General features: G+C 44.3%; 1 protein-coding gene across 1 annotated transcript in view; it reads left to right on the forward strand.

Annotated features, from left to right (window-relative positions):
- Window positions 1-559: 559 nt before the first annotated feature.
- GSAP (gamma-secretase activating protein) overlaps window positions 560-26,036 on the forward strand; it is a 51,861-nt gene continuing 26,384 nt past the window's right edge. The window contains exons 1-14 of the mRNA XM_077935773.1: window positions 560-736; window positions 8,176-8,252; window positions 11,053-11,109; window positions 12,645-12,714; window positions 14,281-14,337; window positions 14,429-14,517; window positions 14,734-14,803; window positions 16,010-16,056; window positions 17,185-17,289; window positions 20,294-20,353; window positions 20,625-20,668; window positions 21,490-21,575; window positions 23,265-23,342; window positions 24,918-24,995. Of these exons, the coding sequence (XP_077791899.1) occupies window positions 643-736; window positions 8,176-8,252; window positions 11,053-11,109; window positions 12,645-12,714; window positions 14,281-14,337; window positions 14,429-14,517; window positions 14,734-14,803; window positions 16,010-16,056; window positions 17,185-17,289; window positions 20,294-20,353; window positions 20,625-20,668; window positions 21,490-21,575; window positions 23,265-23,342; window positions 24,918-24,995 (1,012 nt within the window). The 5' untranslated portion in view covers window positions 560-642. The remainder of the gene's footprint in view (window positions 737-8,175; window positions 8,253-11,052; window positions 11,110-12,644; window positions 12,715-14,280; window positions 14,338-14,428; window positions 14,518-14,733; window positions 14,804-16,009; window positions 16,057-17,184; window positions 17,290-20,293; window positions 20,354-20,624; window positions 20,669-21,489; window positions 21,576-23,264; window positions 23,343-24,917; window positions 24,996-26,036) is intronic.

Raw genomic sequence — 26,036 nt, forward strand, 5'->3', positions numbered from 1 at the left:
CTCCCGGTGCAATTTAAACACTAACGGGGCCCCCGCACGCGCCCCCCCCCCCGCCACTGCACAGCAGAAGCAAGATGCGAGTTCACCTCGCAAGACCGACGTGCGACCTGGATCCGCATTCAAGATGCAGATAGCGGAGGAAGGGGGCGGACGAGGGGTGTCTACTACGCGCATGCAATCATCTCGGTCCCTGGAGAGGATGCGACCCATTTACTTTCGGTTTGGCCATTCACCGCCCCGGTTCCAGACCTTCCGGCGGCGCTTTGAAGCACCAACCCTCGCGAACGCGCCCAGCCAGCCATTGCCGCCGGCGCTGCGCCAGGGGCCGCCCGTTGTTGCGCAAGGGGCGCATCTCGGGGGAGGCGCAGGCTCCGCGCAGTTTGCAGGGCCGGCGCTTCCCCGAGTGACACCCGGCGCGTCCAATAGGCAGCGGCGCCTCCTCCGCCTAGTTTGGGAGATTCCCCGCGAGGGGCGGGCCCGGGGCAAAAGCGAAAGGCGCTCGGGGAGCCCCGGGTCCCTGCCGGGCAGGCGAGGCCTCAGGCGGCGTTGCTGCGGGGCATCCGCCGGGCTGCTGCTGGAGGCTGCTCCCGGGAGGCTCGTGCGGGGCTGCTGCTCCCGGGCTCCCCCTGGGCAGGAGGGGCGATGCTGCTGCAGCTGAGCGCCCACTTTGATCCCCAGAGAGATGTGGGGCCCTGGCTTTCCGAGCAAGCGGCGCTGCTGGGAGACGCTGATGCTGGTGAGGGCTGCTGCTGCTGCTGCTGCTATTGCTATTGCTATTCTTATTCTTATTTTTATTCTTCTTCTTCCTGAGCGGTGGAGTCGCGCATTCCTGTCCTTGTTGCCCGCTCAAAAAAAACAACCCCTCGCGACCTGTTAAATGTGCACTCGAGCCAAACTGCAATTTCTTTTGGAATTGGGGCGGCGGGACTCAGCTGCTAGCTCGCCTTGTTCCGCTCCGGGTTCGTACTGGGGAAACTTAAAACAAAAAAAAATTTCCTTCCAGTAGCACCTTAAAGACCAACTAAGTTAGTTCTTGGTATGAGCTTTCGTGTGCATGCACACTTCTTCAGATACACTGAAACAGAAGTTGCCAGATCCTTCTATATAGTGAGAAGGTGGGGAGGGGTATTACTCAGAAGGGTGGTGGGAATGGGTGATTGGCAGATAGCTGTGATGAGCCTGTTGAGCCTTCTGAGTAATACCCCTCCCCACCTTCTCACTATATCGAAGGATCTGGCAACTTCTGTTTCAGTGTATCTGAAGAAGTGTGCATGCACACGAAAGCTCATACCAAGAACTAACTTAGTTGGTCTTTAAGGTGCTACTGGAAGGAATTTTTTTTGTTTTGACTATGGCAGACCAACACGGCTACCTATCTGTAATTGGGAAACTTAGAAGCAGTTTTCCCAGCGCAGGGCAGCCCCGGCCAGGTGACAAACGGGTCTCGGCCTCAGCTCAGGGACCAAGGTTGCTCAGGCAGGTGAGCTGAGTACCTGTGAGCAGGAGTGCGGCGGCAAAGTCGGGAGGGCAGGTTCCCCTCATGACCGTCGCAGCCTCCCCCCCCCCCCTTCTCACAGCGCTGCCCTCTTCTAAGAGAACCAGAAATAATCTTTAAAATGTCTGGCTGCGTACCCTTAAAGCACATTCATAGTTTCCCCTTCTCTGCTCCTCAAAGAATTCTGGGCACTGTAGTTTACCCCCTTCACAGAACTACGATGACCAAGAAGCCATAAACTACAGTTCCCAGAATTCTTTGAGGGAACGAATGGGCTTCAGGTGTGCTTTGAATACAGCCTTCCTCTGCTTACATTAGAACAGGATGCTTAAAACGGACGTTTAAAGCTGCTGCAAAACACCAATCGTCAGTCTTGATCAAAAACAGTGATAAGCTGGTCCCAGAGGAGACGATAATTCCGTCTAATAAAATCCTTTACAAAGCTGAAGGTCACTGTAAGTAAAATTGGACTATTGCTTTTTAAAGTGAATGTCTTCTATACTGGTGCTGTTTTGTATATGGTTCCACGAATGATGTTGTCTACCAAACGCCAGCCTCCTTTCAAAACGCAGAATATCACCCATTATAGGAAGACAGACAAGTTTATGTATTATGCACCATCTACTGTATTACTAACAGCACATTATTTTCTGACCAATAATGTATTGGCTCTTCCCTAAAATAACGATGATGATCCTAATCACAAGCAGACTACTAATGTATCACTTTGTCTGATGTATAACACGAAGAAGCAGGCAGCCTGCGGGTCAAACTAGACATGACAAAGGAGATGTGTGATTATATCTATGGTCTCATTAAACCTACCATAAATAACAGCTGCTTGGGTGGTGGATGAGAAGTGGAATCCATTCTTAGGACGGGAGGGTTGTATCCAGCTTATCTTGTACTCAGAGTAGATTCATCGGTGGACTTAATTGAAGCTATTCAGTGTTTCAAAACAAAAGCCCCAGAGAGACAAAATATGGGGTACTTCCAGCCAGGAGGAAATTTGGTCATTAGAAACACAGAGATGGTGTAGATCATGTGATTGTGTTGGAGAAGCACTAATGGTCATGTCAATACCAGAGAAGTTGAGAAATGTGCTGTTTTTGTTTGTTTGTTTTAACTGCAAATAACTTTGTTTTGCAAATAATAATAATAATAATAATAATAATAATAATAATAATATTTATACACTGCCTATCTGGCTGGGTTTCCTCAGCCACTCTGGGGAAACTGCAGTACAGTGAAGAACAATTACAAAACAAGAAGTTACAGAGCCCCACGTGTCTTTATTACAGCATATGACTGGAGAAGTGATAACCATTAAAATCAGATAAACAAGAACTAAAGCAACTATCTGATATAAACCCTCAAAAACCCAGTGTGGGTAGTTGGAGGTCATGAACTCTGAAGAGAAGCATTTATGAAAGTTAGGAGCAGAAACCATACCATATCAAATGGATTAGGTGTACTTTGACCCCTCAAACATATCTAATGTATTGAATGTAGAGTTTTGCAAAATTTTGGAACCTGGGTGTGGACAAAAGGGACAGGCTTCAAAATGGAACCAGTTTGCTGCCATTTAATAGTAACCAGTTGTAGAGCAGTTTTTAATCTGAGCCATGGGAAAAAGGTTATAGGAGCAATGGGGCACCTAGTTTGGGAGGAATTGTCCACAAGAGATGAGCATGATAGTGTTTCTGATTCCCAAATAGCAGTGGGATATAATAAGGCAACTGAACTAGGTGTTCAATAGGGCATAATATCCAGTCAAAGAGACCAGAGGGCTGTATGGGAAAACACACATGCCACAGACATCTGGAGATATAGGTCTGGATAAGCCAATTCTAGGAAGTTACTGAGCCAATATGGGAAATCCACAAGGCTTGGCTTTGTTGTTGTTTAGTCGTTTAGTCGTGTCCGACTCTTCATGACCCCATGGACCAGACCCCATGGACACTTCTGTCTTCCACTGCCTCCCGCAGTTTGGTCAAACTCACTTCGAGAACACTATCCAACCATCTCGTCCTCTGTCGTCCCCTTTTCCCCTCCATCTTTCCCAACACCAGGGTCTTTTCCAGGGAGTCTTCTCTTCTCATGAGGTGGCCAAAGTATTGGAGCCTCAGCTTCAGGATCTGTCCTTCCAGTGAGCACTCAGGGCTGATTTCCTTAAGAATGGATAGGTTTGTTCTTCTTGAGGTCCATGGGACTCTCAAGAGTCTCCTCCAGCACCAGGCTTGGCTTTAAAGGTGAGCAAAGATACTTTAGGGAGTATTCTAGTGGAATGCAGAGAACCAGTGGGATATAGTTTTATCTGTAAAAAAACCTCTAAAAGAAGGACAGGAAAGGGCATAAGGTAATGGTGGGGTGTATCTCAGAGGGAATAAACTAGAAATCTCAGATGAAACAGACTCCCCTCCCCTGAAGCAAAATGCTCAGGGTGATCTTGAAATGGAGACCAAGTTATGTCAGGTCATAGTTTGCTTATATACAGCCTAGGACCTTGGTGGTAACTTAGACCCAAAGGCCCTCAAAGCAGTGAGCAGCATATCATGTTAAGAAATATAAATTAAAAGTGCACTAAATACAGGAAATCAATCATCAAAACAAAACACCTGACATCGGCCTACCTATAATAGGGGTTGATAGTTGAGGAATATGATCCCTAGTGATAATTGGCTAGTATTGTAGTAATAGATGGCTTCAGTTACCCTTACACAGACAGTGTGAATGTGTCTGCAAGTTATGGCAAAGAGGTAAAAATTATAGATAACTTCAGCAACTGTGTCTTGGAATGGTTGACCATGGAACTTGCCAGAAGAGAGTTGACACTGGACTTAATTTTCCGTTTGCAGTTAAACCATAGAATGTTGCCCCAACATGTGGCAATGGATTCCAGTTTAGGTGATTTTCAAAGTTGGGTTAGATCAGTGAACCTCAATATATCTGATGCAATAGACCTGGAATCCTCCCACCATATTTACGGGAGGGACCAGAACCATATTTGGACCTTGAAGCATCCCATCCAACCTGGGCTGTAGTGGAGTCACCAGGAACCATCAGCCAACAGTTTGTGGACTGGCACCAGTCTGTGCACCACCACTTTGAAAGGCACTGGATTAGATGACTGTCATCTGCTTACTTCAAAAGTAAGTTCCAGTGGTGTTTCCTCTTAGGAAACACTGCATAGGATTGTAATCAACACTATTTAAGAAGGAGCAGCGCAATAAAGAACCCCAATCATTTTCCAGGAGGGGTGTATTTCAGAACATTTGCTCCCGAGTCAGGCATTTTTTATGAATTATTGCCACAATATATAAATACCTGGAAATTCCTGTTGTCCTTGCTGTGCTTTTTTGATCCTTCAAAAAAATATTAAGATACCCGTTGTGGAATTCCTTCCCAAAAGAGGTGAGATTAACCACATCCCTGGTAGCGTTTAGATGGGCTGTGAAAACATTCCATGTGGTTTTAATGGTTGTAAATTTAATTAGGTTTTTACACAGCTCCTTTTAATGTTAAGGTTTAGTTTAAAGGTAAAGGGACCCCTGACCGTTAGGTCCAGTCGTGGCTGACTCTGGGGTTGCGGCGCTCATCTCGCTTTATTGGCTAAGGGAGCCGGCGTACAGCTTCCGGGTCATGTGGCCAGCATGACTAAGCCGGTTCTGGCGAACCAGAGCAGCGCATGGAAACACCGTTTACCTTCCCACCGGAGTGGTACCTATTTATCTACTTGCACTGGCATGCTTTCGAACTGCTAGGTTGGCAGGAGCAGGGACCGCCCGTCGCGGGGATTCGAACTGCTGACCTTTTGATCGGCAAGACCTAGCCTCTGTGGTTTAACCCACAGCGCCACCCATCTCCCAAGCTTTTAGTTTACTTGATGGTATTTTGTTCTTTCTTGTAAACTGCATTGAGGGATCTTGCTAGGGCCAAATATAGACAATTTTTTAATCAGACTCTGTGACTCTTAAGAAAGTCCTCTGTCTTTTCTGATTATTTCTTCAATATGTATCTTCAAAAGTAGTATCTGGATATGTAATTCTACAAATGGCTCTGGCAACATTATTGATCTTATTCTGACAAGTAGCCTAATACAAACTTTAATTTTTAGAGTGAAACCCGCTTTGTAAGGTGACTTCTGTGTGTTTGTAAAAAGAAAAGTGTGATGGTTTCCTTTAGTTTGCTTAGTCCTGGCAAGCATCAAACTTGTTTAATAAGTATTTCTGGTTGAAATCAATGATACTTAAAAGTACTTAACCTTTGGCTGGATCCTCCCCAAAGTTACCGTAAAGAGTTGCATAATCCGTGTGAATGCCAGGAATGGCATATCGAATTGGAGTGCAATATCAGATACAGCCTGAAAGCTCTGAATGTCTACATAAAGTGTAGAGTTTATTTTTCTTTTTAATTTAAACTTCCTTGAAATATGACCCAGTTTTACCTTTAGCATTATAATGCTGGTGATTCACACAAAAGACTTGAGAACGCTTGAACCGAAGCATGCGAGAGCAGGAAATCCTTCTGCAGATTCAGCTTCCTACTAACTGTCTATCACAGTGTTTCCCAAACTTTTTTGGGCAACGGCACACCTGTTTACTGAAAAAAAATCTCACGGCACACCACCATTAAAGCCCCGCCCCGTGACGTCAGCGCGCAGCGTCACGCCGGGAGGGACGCACGAAAGTGAAAGTTTTTTCCCTCCCCCTTGCCGGGGAACCTCCAAGCTTTGGGGGTGGGAGGAGGCAGCAGAGCGAGGGACTGAGGGACGGCAGCAACTGAGGCGGCGGCGGCTGTTGTGGTGGTGGCGGCGATAGCGGGCGGAGGAGGGGGCGGCGGCGGGGCTTGAGGAGCCGTCGCCGGGAGTTGCTGCTGCTGTTGTTGCTGCTGCTGCCCGGACATGCCGGCCTCCTCCTCCTCCGCTGTCTCGCGCTCCTCCCTTTTGCACGCGCTGCCCCGCCGCTCGGCACCACCACCGCGGAGCCGCCCCCGGCTCGACGCGGATCCTCGCCGCCGCCGCCTCTCACCGCCCGACTCGCCCGCCTCCCTCCCACGGCACACCAGCCAATGTCTGACGGCACAGTAGTGTGCCGCGGAACACCGGTTGGGAAACACTGGTCTATCATGTGCACCAGTTTTCCTTTGGTGTGTCACAACTTATCTTGCTTTTCTCCTGTCAAAAATGTGGCAAGAGAACATTTATAGCACCTCTCTCTCTTGACTTCAAACTCTAAATGTGTAACAAGGAAATGCTACAGTAATTAAACTGCAAGGATCGTTCAGGTTGCAGGTTATAGCATTTTGCAAGAATTATTACACTGGGTAAGGCAAAACAATAAATTAGGGCTGTCACTCAATTAAAAAAAAAATCTTAGGCTGCAATCCTGTGCATGCTGCCTTTGGAGTAAGCTCCCCTGATCTCAGTGGGGCTTGTGTTTGAGTAGACACGCACTATGAATTGATAATCACCAGTGACTTTTAGCAAATTAGTCCAGCAAATAAACTTGCTTCTGGATTAAAGCAGAAGTAAGAAGCACACTTGCATTGTAGTTCATTCATGCTCATGCCATGGGAGACGTCTTAGAGTCTGCATGCTATGAGAAGGAGGTGAGGACCACTCCTTTAAAAACTGCCATCAGTAATGTTTAGAAGTATGAAGCGATGTCTTTTAATTTTTAAAAAATCTACCCTGTCAAAGAGGGGCACCTTTTTAAATGATTACGGTAATGTCAGTTGGTTAAATGTTGCAGCCCTCCAAAAAATATGGCGGATTTTGGCACAGTGGATTTTAAATTTACTATTATTATTGGTTAGTTATAAAGCGTTTCATATTTGTGGGTTGACCTGCGCTAAGGGTTTGGGACAGAGAGTGCCTATATTTCCCTCCTGACTCCAAGGGACAGCCCAAGCCGTTTATCAACCTGAGGGAGAGTAGCAAATGGAGACTGCTGCGCTTGTGCCTGCAGCAATCCCAACCCACTCAGATTCTGCGTTTCAATTAAGGATGGGCAAATCTGTCCATATCAGTTCCTCTTAGTTTCTAATTTTCCCACTCTTAAGTTCAGTTCTCTACATTTCCACAACATTTCCATATTTACAAAACAGTCCTTGTGAAAATTCTTCAGCATTGTATTGTTTTTACTACTACTACTACTACTACTACTGCTACTACTATATAGGGAGCTCCCCATTCGAGTCACACGTGACTGCTGACACACATGCCGCTTTGGGCATTGGAAAGGGACAAAGTGGGGGCGGAACAGGGCAGGCTGGGCTAATGGGCTCCCCACCATTGCGTGTGGTGCCTTGGAACGCAACCCTTGAGTAAATGGGGAGCTGCCTGTATGCTCCTCAGCTTCTTGAGATAAGTTCATGTGATTTTCCTTCTTATAGATGAAATCAAATCTCCCATTTCGCTGTCCCACCAGTTAACAATATCCACGGGACACTGTGGCTTATATTACATTAGAAGACTAGAATTCTAAACAATTTCCCCATTCATGCTGAAAAAGCTGCACTCCTAATAAGGCCACTAAGCAATAGTTTAAAACTACTAATTATTCCTATAACATTACATGGCATTATTGTCCTAATGATGTTTGTTTCTTTGTCAGTCTTTTTAAAAAACTATAATTGAGCTTAAACTGGCCTGAAGCATCTTATGGTTGTTATTTCAGATATTTTGGGGAATAACTTGGAGACACTCCGCACAGTTAATGTTGAAAGAAATGGAAATATTATTTATACCTGGAAGGTAAGTAAAGAAAGAGAGATAAGACTTAAGAAATGGCCTACATGATGCTATGTCTGCTTTTCTGGAAGTAACACTGACTACAAATGGGCATTGCACTCAAGTAAGACTTGGTGTGTTATATAGCAAATAATAAGTGTGTCCATCCCTTCATTTCATTTAAACTTTAATTTTGTGCTGAAATTAGAGATCTTATCATTACAAAACTGATTAATTTGCAATGCTGACTTCATATCCTGCTTGGTTCATCAGTGAAGTGCTTCTATTTACCACATTTTGGACTGCAGGGCTACATACACTTCCCTGGGAACTGGCCGCATTGAAACCAGTGGGATTTAATTTGAACAAACGTGCATAGAATTGGACTCCTAGTGTTTGAATCCATTGTTATATTAGCTGTCCTCCTATCTTGCCTTTCGCCACCAAGATGCTCCCGGAAGTGCACCACTGTACTTATCAGACCCTTCCACTGGGACAACCGATTATCTGTAATCCCTCCTAAAATCCAGTCCTATTTATTTAACAATTTATACAACCCTCTTTCCTTGTTTGCTATCAGCTGCTCCTCAAAAGGGTTGGAGCAGCAGGGGTCAGCAACCTTTTTCAGCCGTGGGCCAGTCCACCGTCCCTCAGACCATGTGGTGGGCCAGACTATATTTTTTTGGGGAAATGAACGAATTCCTATGCCCCACAAATACTGTATTTTCCGCCCTATAGGGCGCACCGGCCCATAGGGCGCACCTAGGGTTTATTGGGGGGGAATAAAAAATAATAATCTTTATTTCCCCCCCAGCACGAGCTTCCCCCGACCCCAGCCCCCAGAACAGGCTGCTATCCACAAGCCTGGGGATATCTACCCAAAGCCCGGGGTGCGCTGCTCAGCCCGCCCCAGGCTTCAGGATGCAGGCTGCTATCCGCAAGCCTAGGGAGCCCGGCGGGAAGTCACGCCAGGCTCCCCAGGCTTGTGGATATCTGCCCGAAGCCCAGGGCGCACTCCGCTGTGCTCCCCAGGCTGCAGGCTGCTGTCCGCAAGCCTTGGGAGCCCGACGGAAACTCCTGCGGGCTCCCAAGGCTTGCGGACAGCAGCCTGAAGCCTGGAGAGCGAGAGGGGTCGGTGCGCACCGACCCCTCTCGCTCTCCAGGCTTCAGCGAAAGCCTGCATTCGCCCCATAGGACGCACACACATTTCCCCTTCATTTTTGGAGGGGAAAAAGTGCGTCCTATAGGGCTAAAAATACGGTAACCCAGAGATGCACACATTCTGCTCATGTCAAAACACGCTGATTCCTGGCCCATCCGTGGGCCGGATTGAGAAGGCGATTGGGCTGCATCCGGCCCCCAGGCCTCAAATGCCTCTGAGCTTCAGAAGAGTGGGCCGGGTTGCATTCCCTCCGCCCAACAGTGGACGACTTTTGCAAACTGTGTGGCAGCTGAAGCAGCTTCAGAAATCTTACCCAAATTTTCCTGGAACTCTCCCACCACTGACTGACTGCTCATGATCATTGGGTCATGCAAGTATGTTTTCCAGCAGCTGCTGTCTTCTTAACTGGAGAAACTGGTTAAACCTGGCGCTTTTAGACATGCAAAAATGTTTTTTGCCACTTTGCTCTGGCTTTTTCCGCAGACCACTGACCAGGTGCTTCATCACTGAGCTGTGACGCTTCCCCTATTGTGCCCAGACTTTAAAGCATGAGATTGTTGTTGTTTTTCCACAGACTTCTGATCTGGTGATACAGAGTGGATGTGCCAGTTAGTTACATGGTGGCTGTGCACAGCCCATGCTGGTTCCTCCAATAGTCTGTCCAACAGCTTTTAATTTAACTGTTCCTGTTCTGTTAGCAGTGGCCTGATACACAGCAATCAAACATCTGTTTATCTCCATCCCAGTACAAACACCACATGCTCAATTTCTTTCTGTTGAGCTGCTGTTAAAGACACAGAAATGGGGTCAGTCAAATAAAGTTGGCAGCCTTCAGGCAGATGGTCACACTGCATAGCAGAATTAAGAGGAAGTGAAACTACTAGGTGCAAAGATGAGATGATTTAAAATGGGTTTCCGAATTTCCCAACGTGTTTTGATGAGTGCTTTTCCTTGGGAGAAAAAACCCAAATCTATAAGTTCATTCAAAATTGTATTCACAAGGCATTAGAATACAGACTTATGTGCCTTTTCTCTTTCTTCTTACCATGAAAGGGAGAAGGGAGGATATATTTAGTTGAGGAAAGAGGATAACTGAGAGAGAAGGTATGAGAGAAGTAGGATTGTCTATGTGTGCGCCTGCTCTCTCGTTCTATCCTGGCCTGCTTTCTGAGTCTCACAGCAGCTCAGCACCAAGAAGTTAAGTAGGTGAAGGATGCTCATCATCACTTTTATCTCAGAGATGGGCAACCTGTGGCCCTAGGACCACACACAGTTCTTGGTCTAATATCACCTCCCTGCTCCCTGTAGGTGATCAGTTCAGGCTTTTGGCGAGAACAACAGATTCCTTTCCCTGGCTGTCTGCTGGGCAGGAAGGAAGAATGGAAAGGAAGAGAACAAGGACTCCTGGCTTTGGCCTTTCTGATTTCTGGCTTCTTCCACGTTTAGCACTGACCCATGGTCCCTGACATTACCCACAAGGAAAAAAAGCTTCACCTCCCTTCATGACAGGGGAAAATGTAATCATATATTTTGGGCTCTTAAAGATAAGGGACCAGGGCCAGTGAAATTTGGACAATTGAAGATAAATGGTTATTTTATTACAGGTAACACTGAATGTTTTTAAAATGTTCTGTTCTCATGGCTGAATCACTTCCCTTGCAGGGGAATCGGGCGCACACCTGTATTGGATTGTATGAGCCCAGTAGTCAAAATAACCAGGTAAGCTTCATCCACCATATAGAATAGGGAGTGTTATAGAGTTTGGCTGTGTCCAAAATCAAGGCTTTTAGAATTGCTACAATAAAAACAACAAGCGTAAAATCTATAACAGTTAATCATTCACATATATATGTATGTGTATATATGTGTGTGTGTGTGTGTGTGTGTGTATACACCCACCCACCCATTTATAAAATTATGAATATTGACATATCATTATAAAGCAGCACTATTGACTTCTTCAGAATCCTCATAGAAGAAAAAAGGGTTTGGCTAAGATCATGACACTAAAGGGAATAAGCTTAACAGATCTTCTAGATAGGGTAGGATTTAAAGATGCAATTCAGGTAAATCATTCTGTTATTAGCACCCTCAGAATGAACCTCCTTAGGGGCTGATTTGCCTGAGGATCTTAATTGGCACAGTGAGGTTCACATGGCAGAAGTAATTCCCCTTATGAATTGGGGCTTGGGTTTGACTCAGTTTTGGCAGGAAACATGCAGTGAGTGGCAAATGTTCTGGCGTTACATGTTACCTGGCTTTCTTCAACGTATATGAATGGCTTCATTCTGTGACACCTACAATTTTTATACCACCCTCAGGTGCAGGTACGTGCAGGCAGTATTGCAGGTCAGGGTATGAGATTTTCGGAGACAGCTTTTCTCCAAAAGGGACTCAGTACCCAACACAGATGTAATTGAGAAAGGTCTCCCTGGGCACTGGTGCCACCCAGGAGCCAAGGCAGGTCCAGCAAAACCATCATATCACAAACCAGTATAATCAGGGAGAGAATGTGTAGCTAAACTCATATCCCTAAAACTGCTCATAATCTCCTGTACCTCCATGTGACTCCTCCTTGGATTGACCCATCATCCTGTTACCATATCTAGACACAGTGATTCACAGTCAAAATAAGATCCAGCATTAGAGGGAAAGCTGGTGGAAATTGGCATCTATTATAACTATGAGACCTTTCAGAATAAATAACTTGAACAAAACATGACCAGTAGATAAGATGTGCAGGTGTTGATTGGTCTAGCATAATAGGCAAGATACCTCTATTCTCTATACTTCCATAGCACCAAATTGCTTGGTTTTGAGGGTACGGACCATGGGTAGGCAAACTAAGGCCCGGGGGCAAGATCCAGCTCAATCGCCTTCTAAATCCGGCCCGCGGACAGTCTGGGAATCAGCGTGTTTTACATGAGTAGAATGTGCCCTTTTATTTAAAATGCATCTCTGGATTATTTGTGAGGCATAGAATTCATTCATCCCCCCCCCCCAAATAAAATATAGTCCGGCCCCCCACAAGGTCTGATGGACAGTGGACCGGCCCCCTGCTGAAAAAGTTTGCTGACCCCTGGTATGGACTTTAAGGAACCTAGTTTTAAGCGGGTTGCACTAATACTGATTGTGTTGGTCAGTTGTGTGGAGACTAAAGTGTGTGAATGTAAAGAACAAGGAGAAAGCGATAACTAAATGTAGTTAAGCTATACTTGCTCATAAAATGTCCAAACATTTCCCCCCCCCAATAGCACTTATATACTTTTGAAAAGGACTTGCACATGATCAGCTGCTCTGTCAACAGTGAGAAGACATTGCTGGGTAAGCTCCTTCCTGTTGCTTTCTCAGTAAAGTTATGTTTCTGTACAGTGTTAGAAACTCAGACATATAAGCTACGTGACAAACGGCACCTAAAATCTAGGTTGCAGTCACTACAATGGAATATCTATTTGCCAGGGGGTTGTAGTAGATGACCTTGGAATTCCTTCCAATGCTACAATTCTATGATCTCAACTGCATTGCTTGCTCTTACAACAGTTCACTTGCCCCAGTATGCAAGAGAAGAGAAACACACACAGTGGAAATGGAAATGGTATTAACTATGAACTGAGGGAGAGGTTTTTAAACTGTGGTCGCCAACTTGGCCCCAGAAATCTTCACACAGTTGCAGTTGGACCCACGGCAGTAGCAACACGCGCCTGGCTAATTTCTAAGACTGCTTCTGTATGAAGACTCCTTGTATCTTGTTAACTTGTAGCATTAATCCTTTAAGTGTTGCAGTATAATCTAAGTTATGCCATTTTTAATGCAGGCTTTGGCATGTTAGCATGCAGTGTGGTGAGGGAGTGGGCCTGTGGGTTTCACATTTGTACACTTAAGCATCGTTTAGTGCAACATGGATGAGCAGGAATGAGTCCTGGGCTCCTCTTCTCCACTTGCTCCTCCAAGCCCAGAAGGAGGAGGAGTTTGGAAACATGTGGTTCCACATTTGTTTATCTGCAGATAGTTACACTGGCCAGATCAATCAAGCCAACTTCAAACCACGTTATTGGAGTTGGCTTGTTTAAAATAAACATAGTTAGAATTAAGCACAGTTATGGTCTGGCCAACACAGAATACTGTCATTAATCAGAAGCAGAAATCAAAGCTTCTGAATTTCTCCTAGTCTTGCAGTAGAGGAGGGGAAAATACTCAGTTCCAAGGTTTGCCTTATCTTCTTTCATCTCATGCCCATGACGCTAAATTATGGTTTTAGTATGATTTGCACACATGAGTATTCATTTTTAAATATGAGCTAACCACCATACGTTTTTATTATAGCATTGCGGGACACGGGTGGCGCTATGGGACATGGGTGGCGCTATGGGACGCGGGTGGCGCTGTGGGTAAAAGCCTCAGCGCCTAGGACTTGCCGATTGAAAGGTTGGCGGTTCGAATCCCCGTGGCGGGGTGCACTCCCGTCATTCGGTCGCAGCGCCTGCCAACCTAGCAGTTCTGGGTGCAATTAGATATATAGGGACCGCTTATCAGCGGGAAGGTAAACGGTGTTCCGTGTGTGCTGCGCTGGCTCGCCAGATGCAGCTTGTCACGCTGGCCACGTGACCCGGAAGTGTCTGCGGACAGCGCTGGCTCCCGGCCTCTAGAGTGAGATGAGCGCACAACCCTAGAGTCTGGCAAGACTGGCCCGTACGGGCAGGGGTACCTTTACCTTTAATATAAACATAGTAGTAATACAATTGCGTTAGACAGGCCACTTTCATTCCCTAGGGCTGAGGATCCCCTCCACTGTAGCAATATCCCTTGAAAGTCTTCTTAATTTCCCTCAAACAAAAATTGTGGGAATTCAATATTTGACGCTTACAATTTCTATGTATTTGTTGTTATTAGCGGTCAGTTTTCTCCAGTCAACAACAGAAGAAAGAACAAATCTCTTGTTTCCCCCAGGTATTTAAAACATTGATACAGCTTTAAATGGATGTTGGATATAATTTACAAACAGCAGACTAATATTATGTTAATTCTGCTTTTATCCTAGTGTCTAAATGTCTGACCTTGCTGATTGAAATTCACCCAGTAAATAATGTGAAAGTTTTAAAGGCTGTGGATAGCTGGATCAGAGTGCAGGTAAGTAATATTTGCAAACTTTTCATGATTAGGTGTGTAGTAACAGCCGTTAGGTTTGTTTTTTGTGCCAAAGTGACATAAAGCCTGATTTCTACCTTAAATATAATTTAACAGTAACAATACCATTCTCTCAATTAGACTGTGCAGTACACCACTAGCCAGCTATCTAGCCTCAATACAGCAAGCCTGTTATCTCTGAACAATTTCCTTTTACAGTTTGTTTATCCAGTTGCAGAAACAATTACTTCTCCAGCAAGCTACCTGTTGCTCATTTCAGAAGATAAATGTAAGTACTTAAATTTAAAAAGCATTTTGATAAAATGTACATTTTGATTGTAGGTTGGTATGGTGTTCTGCAGGGACGCGGGTGGCGCTGTGGGTAAAAGCCTCAGCACCTAGGGCTTGCCGATCAAAAGGTCGGCGGTTCGAATCCCTGTGACAGGGTGCGCTCCCGTTGTTCAGTCCCAGCGCCTGCCAACCTAGCAGTTCGAAAGCACCCCCGGGTGCAAGTAGATAAATAGGGACCGCTTACTAGCGGGAAGGTAAACGGCGTTTCCATGTGCGGCTCTGGCTCGCCAGAGCAGCGATGTCACGCTGGCCACGTGACCCGGAAGTGTCTCCGGACAGCGCTGGCCCCCGGCCTATAGAGTGAGATGGGCGCACAACCCTAGAGTCTGTCAAGACTGGCCCGTACGGGCAGGGGTACCTTTACCTTTATGGTGTTCTGCAGTGTCTTGTCTTTTCCTGCTTTGGAGAGAATGTGGTTGTAAGGTCCATTTCTCTTTTTTAATCCTGCTTTAGGAAGTGTTGAGAGAAGAAAAAGATCTCGGCCTGAGTGGCATTCATGGGTGGCATTCTATTGTATAAAAAACTACCTCTGATTAAATGGTGGTGGCAGGGGGAGGTCTCTTAAAACGACCTTGTGGTTGTGAAAATGCATTGTTCTGTTCTTTCTAGAACCTCCTGGGTTGTTTGAAAAAGCATTAAGTTTTATAGATGAACTGTGGGAATGGTTTCACGCAGACCTAGAACCACAAGAAAGAACTCTGTGTGGCTGGAAGCTTTGTTTCTCGTCAATGCATCATGACTTTCAGATCTGTTTGTTTATGAAGGATAACCGACAATTTGCCCTTATTTGTAAAAAAATGTTGTTGTGTCCCATTTGCAAATTGCCAGGTTGAACATTAGCACCAGCACACGGAGGCTTAGAATGTGGCATTCAGGCTGCCGTCCTACGCCCATCTTCCTGGGAGTACCATAGAACTTAAGTCTGAGTAAATAAGCAGAGGATCGCACACTAAATCTGTACTAGTAAGCTTTCGGAAACTCAATATTGCCACCAGCATTGTGTTATTATGCAACACTCATGTGCAGATATGCTGGCACAAATGTGCTCATCATTTAGAAGCCAAATATCCATTGAATTGTTTGATGGTCTGTGTGTCTGTACTGCATAAAAAGTCACAAAATGACATTGTTTTTCAATTTTAAGATATTGAAAAAATCGACATCAAAGTTGTCAGAGAAGGAGACAGTGTGGTAAGAAGCTTAATCCACTCCCCTTTAATTCTTTTGTTCAAGTGGAATTGGTTGGGTTGATATTTTTATGGACTGTCATTGTGTAATATAGATAAGGTCAGCAACTAGATGGCCAAATTCAGCCCCCAGCTGGAGTACAAGTTGGCAAGATCTTGCCATTAATCTAGTTTGGTGACTCATAGTCTTGGCCAGGGGTCAGCAACCCGCGGCTCCGGAGCCGCATGTGGCTCTTTTACACCTTTGCCGCGGCTCCGGGGCGGATTTGACTTGCGACGGGACGACAAAATTGAGGGCTGGAGGCTGGCGCTGCAGCAGTTCAGGCTGCTGTACACGCCCCCTTGAAGGCACCTGGTTGGGTGCCTGACCGAGGGCGTGGGCGCCAGCCAGGTGAGTGGGAGGCAGGGGGCAAACGCCCCCTGCTTGAGGCGGAGTCCGGCTCCCGGCCACAACCACTCCCCTATCTTGCAGGGAGGAGAGTCTATACTAGCCAGAGGAGGAGGCGCATTGTGTGCCCCGACACTCCCCACTGTGGCAGGTGCTGTACTGGCTGTGACGTCGCATGGGAGCGGCGTGCGTTAGTCACGCACCATCCCGACGTCACCTTCCCGCCCGCCCGCTACATTGTAAGGGGCATGTATGCTGGTCACTGCATTGAAAGGGGGCATGTACGCTGGTCACTGTTTTGAAGGGGAGTGAAGAACACACACACACAAAAAGGTAACTTGTTAATTTAACGTTTATTTCTATGAGGAGGAGTAATTCTGAGGGGTCAAACAAAGAAATAATAAAAAAAAGTGACAAAAAAGTTACTTTTATAATGATGAGTTTTGCGGCTCCCAGTTTTTTTTCCGTCGGAAACGGGTCCAAGTGGCTCTTTTTGTCTTAAAGGTTGCAGACCCCTGGTCTTGGCTGTCCTCCTAAACTAGCTGCAGGATTATTCAGGTCAGGTGTTTTTCTTCATGCTGGGGATGGTGGGAAAGAAACATTACCTGCATTCTTACCTAAACTGCACATGTTGAGTTTCTGGGAGTGTTACCTGAACAGGTCTCTAGTTACTGCAGAGTATTTGATTTGACACACATTGTTTCACTTTTTTCCTGATTAATGCTGATTTTCTGTCCCTTCTAGATGATAGAAAATGCAAGCCAGCTTTCAAGACAAAGAATTGTTGACGACATCTTTTGGGCCCAGTGGAATATGCTGGAGCAAACATTATTTTACATTGCCTCAAAGGTTGAAAATATGCAATATTTTGTTGCTTTGGTTACGCACTTGCATGCTATTTATTCAGAGAAAATGGTACATTTTAAAATAGTAGCAGGGTTTCTGATAATAAGGGAGATAGAAATGTGTTTTGAAATTTACCTCAAAATTAGACTTTCATGCCACCTGCCATTTATGCCCTGGTACTTAATTGAGTAGGGGGGGAAATGTGATTACCTACTGGAGACGGAATGGGATCCTGTATTACTGAGTTGAATATTGGGAATCTAGTAGTGAGAATGGATTCTTGAGTGACTAAGTGTTGATTTTGCAAAATTCAGCGGAAGCTTCTCCCTTATGTGTCTACAGTTCCATGTTCATCTCTGGGGTGAACATGAGCAGAGTCTTCAGCCATGGAATGAATTGCATTTTATACCACAAGGTATTAGCAATCAAAAGACTGCAGGCCAAAGCTTAGAACAATTGATTACGAAAGAGAGTGATTAATATTCAGTTTGTGATGAAAGTAAAAGATTGGTTACAGAGGCAGCATTCACATCGGATTGGCATCTATGGGTGAAATCTACAAAGTGGTAGAGGCTGGATGGATTCAATGCCAAGAGTTCTGGGGAGAGGGCAGCAGGACCCAGCGAGACATATGTGGCTGAATCAGATTAGGGTGGGAAGTTGGACTATAAACAGCCCTTTCTACCAGCAGCGTGACTTGATGGAGGAATTGGAGAAGCAAAGAGCAGAAACAGAGTATGAAAGAGGAAGCTGGAGGGCAGAGAGTATCTCTCTTACAGCAAATGCAGGGGGGAAGAAGTTTTCTTCTTTAGGGGACAATAACTATAAAGCCCTTTAGGTCTGTGATGGGGAAGTGAGGACTAGCAGAGTCCCACAGGTCTCCAAAGCCTGATGTTACACATGGCTTCTGCAGTTGAAGGCAGCACTATTTCTGAATACTAGTTGCTGGAAATTGCAGCAAGCTTGGATCCTGTTTGCGGGTTTCTTGTAGGCATCTGGTTGGCTACGGTGGGAACAGGATTCGGGGCCAGATGAGCCATTGGCTTGATCCAGAAGGCTCTTCTTATGTTCTTAGAGGATTGTAACGTGAGACAACAGGCTGTGCTTTCCTCTGGTCATTAATTAAACTGAATACAAAATGACAAAAAGATGGAGCGGGGGAGAGCACCGGGAAGACTGATGTTTTAGGGCAAAGATCTTCCCTGCGGGAGAGAATAATAGACTCATGGAATTGTAGAGCTGTAAGGGAACTCGATGGTTATCTAGTCCAACCCTCTGCGATACAGGAGTTGCAGCTGAAGCATCCATGACAGATGGCCATCCAGCCTCTGTTTAAAGAAGGAGAGTCCACAACCTCCTGAGGGAGACTGTTCTACTCTCGAACAACTCTTACTGCCAGAAAGTTCTTCCTGGGAGGTTTATACTAAATGAAGAGTGAGGAAATACTAGATTCATTAGATAAGATATTCACGTTTCCAACCACAGTGCAGAGGTATGTGGTGTACAGGCAGATTGCAGTGTGCATATATTTGCATTGGGTCATGTCAGTGAGTGCTGATCTGCCATGGGCACAGAGCTTCTTCTACCAGGGGTTTGAGTAGGTCCAATCATGATGTGGGTTGGAGGTCAAGTAGAAAGAGAGGCACTTGTATGTTCTGGAAGTCTCATACTGGGGTGTGTGGGTGTGTGTTGAATATATACACATAGACATACACACATTGAAAATTGCTAGCAAGAGTCCACTATTGATCTAAACTGAGGATACCCCCAGTACAAGCTTCAAGTTCAACTTCTCTCTGAGTGCCTAATGTATCTGCATATTAGCACTTGAAAGGCATCAGGGAGATTTCTAACTTAAGGCGCTATGGCCAAGCTTAAAATGACAGTGAGTCGGAGTTCCTTGGTAGCAAGCCTGTAAAAATGTCATTTTCCTGAAAGTAAAAAAATACTGGCACCAGAAGTGTACCCAGGTGTGCAGATTAGGGTGCCCAGCTGTCACAGCCTGGCATCTTTCCCCCCCAAATAATTCAGAACTGCTGATCTAGCTATGAGGCCACTTTTCATAAGGACTTGCAGGAGAGGTATACTTTTGTGGTGGTTTTTGCTGTTGTTGTTGTTAATAGAGTTCCTAGTAAGGTAAAGGTAAAGGGACCCCTGACCATTAGGTCCAGTCGTGACCGACTCTGGGGTTGCGGCGCTCATCTCGCTTTACTGGCTGAGGGAGCCTGCGTACAGCTTCCGGGGTCATGCGGCCACCATGACTAAGCCGCTTCTGGCGAACCAGAGCAGCGCACGGAAACGCCGTTCCTAGTACCAACTGTTAAAAACTGTGCAGGGCAAATGTACTTAACCCTACTGAAATGTTGTTGCAAATTGTAGACTTGTAATTTTAAACTAAAACACACACACACAGCTACTCTAAGTTTTCAAGATCCACTCTGAACTGAGAATAGTGTTTGCAGTTTTTCTAACATGTCTGTGCCAAAAGGCAATGGGAAGCAGCTTGACACCCACAAAAGGTTTCCTCTTATGAAACTGCAAACAATGTTTTATGGTAAGCAAAACCATAAGTATTTACAGACAGAAGGTAGACAGTCTGGGGGAGGCAGGAAGGAAGTATCAAAGCTGCGTTGTGGTGAATTTTTTTGTACTTTCTTTCTGAATTGCTTCAGGGCACATATGTTCAAAGAAGGGTCATATATTTTAAGGATGGAGAGCTTTTAAGGGCAGAATTAGATGTTAGAAGGTCAAACGCAGCTCTAATGCTTTTTCTTCTCCTCTCACAAATTGGGCTCTAAAGCTAGCAATGAGCCTGGCTTTGTAAGGAGTAGTAGTGTAGGGAGACGCATTAGGGGGAAAGTATGGGTTCAAGAGCAGAGGACAGAATTAGTCTCCTCATGCATGCATTCCCATTGACTTAGCCAGCATGAGCATGCTTTGCCAAGATAATGTCCAATTCTTCCCCAGTGGTTTAAATGTATGCCAATAAAGTTTCTCTTTGTTGTAGGAATCAAGGGACATACTATATTGCATCCAGTTTTATCCTGATAAAAACTTTAAACTAATAGTAAGTTCTATTAAGCTTTTATTTGTTCAATTCAAAATACAAACATTCTGTTGATCTAGACTGCAATCGTAGCCTTATTTACCTTGAAGTAAAGCCCATTACATTCAGTAGGACTTACTCCTGAATAGACATGGTTAGGATTGTGCTGTTTAAATAGTCCACAAAAGGCCTCCATTCTATGAAAAGTTCAACATTTTGATCTCTTAATTTCGCTGTCAGCTTTGCCATTTCTGCAGAGTCCATTACTTAGTGCCTTTCTGTTTTCCAACAGCTTGAAACACCTTTGGATATCAACTTGGATGACATAGGATTAAAGTGAGTTTGGGTGTCGTGCCTTCTAGCTGTTTTCCTCAGAGCTATTTAGAATTGAATTAAGCAATATCTCAGCTTTGTGTGCTGCTACACATATATCTCCGCACTCCAAACCAGTTGTAAAATCATTTCCTGTCAGGAGGTGTTGCCGTTGGGAAGGTGAATTCTAGAGGAGACCATTTGTGGGGTGCTCTTTTAGCGCTGTTGTGGCACACTATTCAATGTAGATAGTGATTGCAGATTTATTTCTGCATCTTGATATCCCATGTGTATTTATGAATTGGTTTTCTGTTTGGCAAGCCTAAAAGCAATCAATGCTGCAACAACTTAGTTCTTTTTTAATTTTCCTGCGTATATACAAAGGTGCAAGAATTGATGAAGATGACTCCATCTCCTGAAGATTTAATTCAGACATAATGGTGACATTATGAGGAAGAGTCCAAGCAAAGCACTGAGTTCATGTGCTTAATAAAACACAACATGCTATGCCTTGTGGAAACAATGGCTGCCAGCCGATCAGGTTTCCAAACAATTATGAAATTGTATTTGGAATCCTAATTTAATGGTAAACTGTGGTTTGCACAAGCCACAGCCTGTCACATTTAGACAAAGCAGCAAACTATGGTTTGCTGTGGACTAGAAGCAGAAGCTTCCAGTCTCCTATTGTGTGCCAAGGGGAAGAAGACTCCCTGCAGCTTAGTCTCATAATGACAAATTTGTCTGAGGGCTGCTAGTGTCTAACTTAGGCTGCAGATTGATCTTGGCAAGGCTTCAAAGATGTCCCTATTTTGAGTAAAGAAGCAAATTCATGTTTCTGTTCCTAGATCTGTGAATTTGGATTTTAACTATTCTCAAGACCAAGAGATGATATCTAAACCTTTGAATATTCAAGTTTTTACCAGTGAAACAGGTAATGTATACATGAGACACAGACTTGTGAACCTAATTTACCCAAACCTTTGAGTTTTACTTGCAGCTTAATTCTTTCTTATCTTTCACCATCATACAGTAAACTTATCCCCTTTAGGTATTTATTGTAGTAGGAAACAAATGCCAGAAAACGTCATGCATGAACCTAGCATTTGTTGTGAGCAACATGCCTATTTAAATTACTGTTCTTCTCTACTTGCGTTGGGACACACTCTGTTCTCTATCACTCCTTCCATGAAACTTGCTGAGAAGAGCATGTCTGCATCACAAATCATGTAAGGCACAAATGATATATTCACATCAGTACCTGAGCTCAAGAGTGGTGTAACGAAACAGCTCTTGCATTTCAAAGTAATATATTAATGTGTATGTTACTTTCTGCTTTTTTATTTCTTTTGGTAACGTGAAGGGTGTTTGAGGATCACTGTGTTTTGCCTTGATACAGACATGAAAAGCAAACCTTTTTTCAGAGGTGTAATTATCCTGTCTCTCAGTTGAATTCATTCCACTTCCACTACTAGCAGAAAATTTTACTAGAACTCCCAAAATGTAATACCAGTACTTCAGGTTGAAGGATGATCTTGTTTGATGACACACCACATTATTATATAATAAATGAGCATACATGTCTTAGATCTTTGAGCCACAACTATCCAACATGCATAAAGGTTTTTTTTTAGGAAGCACTTCTGATATTCACACCTTAAGTGCACAATATCACATGGATTTGCCCTCTAAAGTGTTACAGGTGTGTGAGAGATGACTACAACACATTTTGGCAGTACAGTCATACCGCGGGTTGCGAACGTGATCTGTGCAGGAGGCATGTTTGCAACCCGCAGCGTTCACAGCCTGAAGCACCGTGTCTGTGCATGTGCGTGGCGCAATTTGGCGCTTCTGTCCATGCACATGGTGTTATTTTGTGTTTCTGCGTGAGCGCCGAAACCCGGAAGTAACCCGTTCCAGTACTTCCAGGTTCAGTGCAGTCCGCAACCCACAGTGTTCATAACCCGAGGTATGACTGTACAGGAAGATAACGTGTGTTCTGCATCTGAACTCTTCTTCCATAGTGGGTAGGCTGGAAAAACTGAAATGAAATATCCTCTGCAGCTTCCAGTATAATACAGCTGCAAGTGACTTAAGTACTGTATTTTTCCATGTATAAGACTAGGTTTTTCCCCTAAACTAGGGGGCACCTTATACATGGGGGCGTCTTGTAGACGGAAAAGTACGGTATTTAACAAGTTGCTTTTTTCAGGGAGTCTGAGAGAAGGGACAGCTGTTCCTCCCAGGAAGCTTGAATGTTACTAGAGCAAAATGCGTAGTTCAGAGAGGAAAGGTTAGAGCTACCATGTTTTTGAGCACAAGGGGTCAAACTGTTTGAGATGTGTTTGAGATTTCCTTCCTTCAGCTTCTAGGACTGAAAGAGTTTGGGGAACTGAAGAAATGGATCTAGTCCAAGTACCATTCTGTTTCCTTTTAAGTCTGCAAAGGAAAAGTCATTGGTATTGTTAACTAAACCACCACAGGGAGATGACTCACAGATATGCATGTAGCCATGGAAGTATCATTCCTCACTGGGCTTTAATCACTTCATTTTTCTAATATTAAAGTGGACATTTTATAGTTGCAATTTTGTCTGGAACACACTTTCTTCTTCTTTTTCTAGGATGCCTCTGCATATGCTGCAACCTGGTTCCTGCTAGTCCTGAAGAAGTAACATACTCCGTGTCCTTTTTACATAAAGGTATGTCAATAGGGCACTCCTGTGCATGTCTACTTAGAAGTAAGCCCAACTGAGTTCAGTGAGGCTTCTCCAGGTATGTGTGGATAGGATGGCAACCTAATGCATCTTGTCCAAACTTTGCTATTTGTATTCTAGAAGGCCTCATTCTGTTATAGGATTTGTATTTATCTTAATCTCTGTCCCCTCAATCCTCCTTACCCCTTTGACGCTTGCTTTTGTTTCATATCCAAAATTTCAAAAGGAAATACGTCTAATTTCAATTATTTAATTTTGTAAAGAATAAAGTAGATAGTGAAAGCACCAAAAGGAAAGAACTATTTAATAAAACTGTATGGAAAATATCTTCTTGAATTCATTGTTTTTGTTGATGTAAAATACAAGAATTCAAATTCAAAAGTACTCTCTGCCCATCATAGAATTTTGCATTGTCAACACAATCTAAGCAGTATTTTTACAACATTAATATTATGGTTTGCAAGAGGACTTTGGAATTTGCCTGCTTGAAATTTATTGTACTTATTTATTTAAACAAAGCTTTTTGGGGTTTTGCTTAGTAAATTTATTCAAGGCCTGCTCTTGGCTTCCTTGATTCATAAATGGGAACCCCAATCCCCCAGACACGATTACCTGAATATCTGCACTTCAGTGAATAAACCAGAGGATTCTATCCAGTGCTGCACAAATGGAGTCTTGTTTGCGCAACAGAACTTCCCTTCTTTGCCTCTGCATTTGCGCTCCCAGTATCTCCTCTCGAGGGTCCCTCAACCCTCATGAACAGATTTTGAGGGTGCAAGGGAGCGGGGTTGCAGGCGAGAGGAGTTTTTGTGCAAGCAGAACAGCAACACCGGACACAATCCAAGAAGATTCAGTTAATAATAATTTGCAGCTCAAAGTTGAACTTTGTGATGCAAGCGGAAGCAGAAGAGTTGGTTCTGTAATGTTACACACACTTATCTGAGAGAAACGACCAGAGAATTCAGTAGGCCTCATTTCTTAGTACAGTGGTGCCTCGCAAGACGAAATTAATTCGTTCCGCGAGTTTTGTCGTCTTGCGATTTTTTTGTCTTGCGAAGCACGGTTTCGGAAAAGTTTTGGAAAAGCTTCAAAAATCACCAAAGTCTTTAAAAACCTCAAAAAAGGCTACCACACCGCGTTCTATGAGTTGCTCCTCGAAGTCAAGTCGCAACTGTATTAACGGTGTTAAGAAAAAGGAAACAAACTTGCAAGACGTTTCCGTCTTGCGAAGCAAGCCCATAGGGAAAATCGTCTTGCGAAGCAGCTAAAAAAAAACAAAACAAAAAAAAAAACGGAAAACCCTTTCGTCTAGCAAGTTTTTTGTCTTGCGAGGCATTCGTCTTGCGAGGTACCACTGTAGATATACATAGGCTACAAAGCATTTAATCCACAACTTCCTCTGAGGCAGATTTCTGATGCTTAAGAAGCTTCTAGCAAACCTAGCTGAGGTGGAACTTTCCAATTTCTATTTTTCTATTATTTGTTCCGGAATAGTTGTAGAAAACTGACTTTGTCTGTGGTATACCAAAATACCCCCCCCCCCCCCGTAATCCTTTGCAGGTTATAGTAAAACGTATACTATTACTCTGGAAAGAGGGGATTCATCAGAAGTGAAAGATCTTACTTTTTTAAATCTTGGTAAGTTTCTAACTTCCTCTTTCTCCTTCAGTACTTCCCTTGATTGCATACAGTTCTGATCAAAAATCCTTAAGTGGTTTTTTTATTGTGAAAAGTGGAAATGTACATATTTTCCTTCATTTGTCTTACATGAGTCTATTACGCTTTCCCAAGATGATTGCTAAATAAGCAAATCTTTCTGTATTGACCTTCATTTCGTTTGGCATTAGCAAGTAGCTTTAGTTGTCTACAGTCATGAGACCATAGCATGCCTTTGGGGGGAAATGAGAATAACCAGGCTGCTTATTTCCTGTGGCACGGCATGCATAAATCTTGCTGCCTTGTGTATTGTGCCTCTGAGACACAGGAGTGGTTTTTGCTGGCAAAGGAAACTAGGCTGGGAGTCATGTAGTTGGCACACATACAGGATACAAGTATTCTGGTTTTAATGAGATTAAACATACATAGAACATTGTTACAAAAGTTGGGTGCCTCCCTCTCTTTCTGCTGAGCAGCGGCAAGATCCCCTGGGGTTCCAGGCACTCACTTGGCGTCTATGGTCCTTTGGAGAATTGAGACATGGCAGAGGCTGTTGTAGCTTTGAAAAATATACAGTGGTACCTGTGGATACGCACACCTCTGGTTGTGTATCCTTCAGGATGCGAACGCGGCAAACCCGGAAGTATTTTTCTGGGTTTCGCTGTGCGCACATGCACAGAAGCGCTCTACCACACACATGCGCAGAACAGGCACCTCCGGTTGCGAACTCCTCCGGAATGGATCCTGTGCACAACCGGAGATACCACTGTAGTTTATTCACCTATTTACACATTCAGGCTGCATGGTTATTTCAAGAGCGGTTTATATTATTATTATTATTATTATTATTATTATTATTATTATTATTATTATTATTATTATTAAATTTGTATACCACCCTATACCTGCAGTAGTGCAGTCATCTTTCAGCCAGCCTGCCCAAGATGGCTGCTTTCTTCCTGCTTCTTATTCCCAGAACCCCTTGCTACCAGACACACCCAGGCAGCCTTCCAAACCCCTGTC

This window comes from Podarcis muralis, chromosome 10, assembly GCF_964188315.1.
Source record: "Podarcis muralis chromosome 10, rPodMur119.hap1.1, whole genome shotgun sequence".
Classification (NCBI taxonomy): Eukaryota; Metazoa; Chordata; class Lepidosauria; order Squamata; family Lacertidae; genus Podarcis; species Podarcis muralis.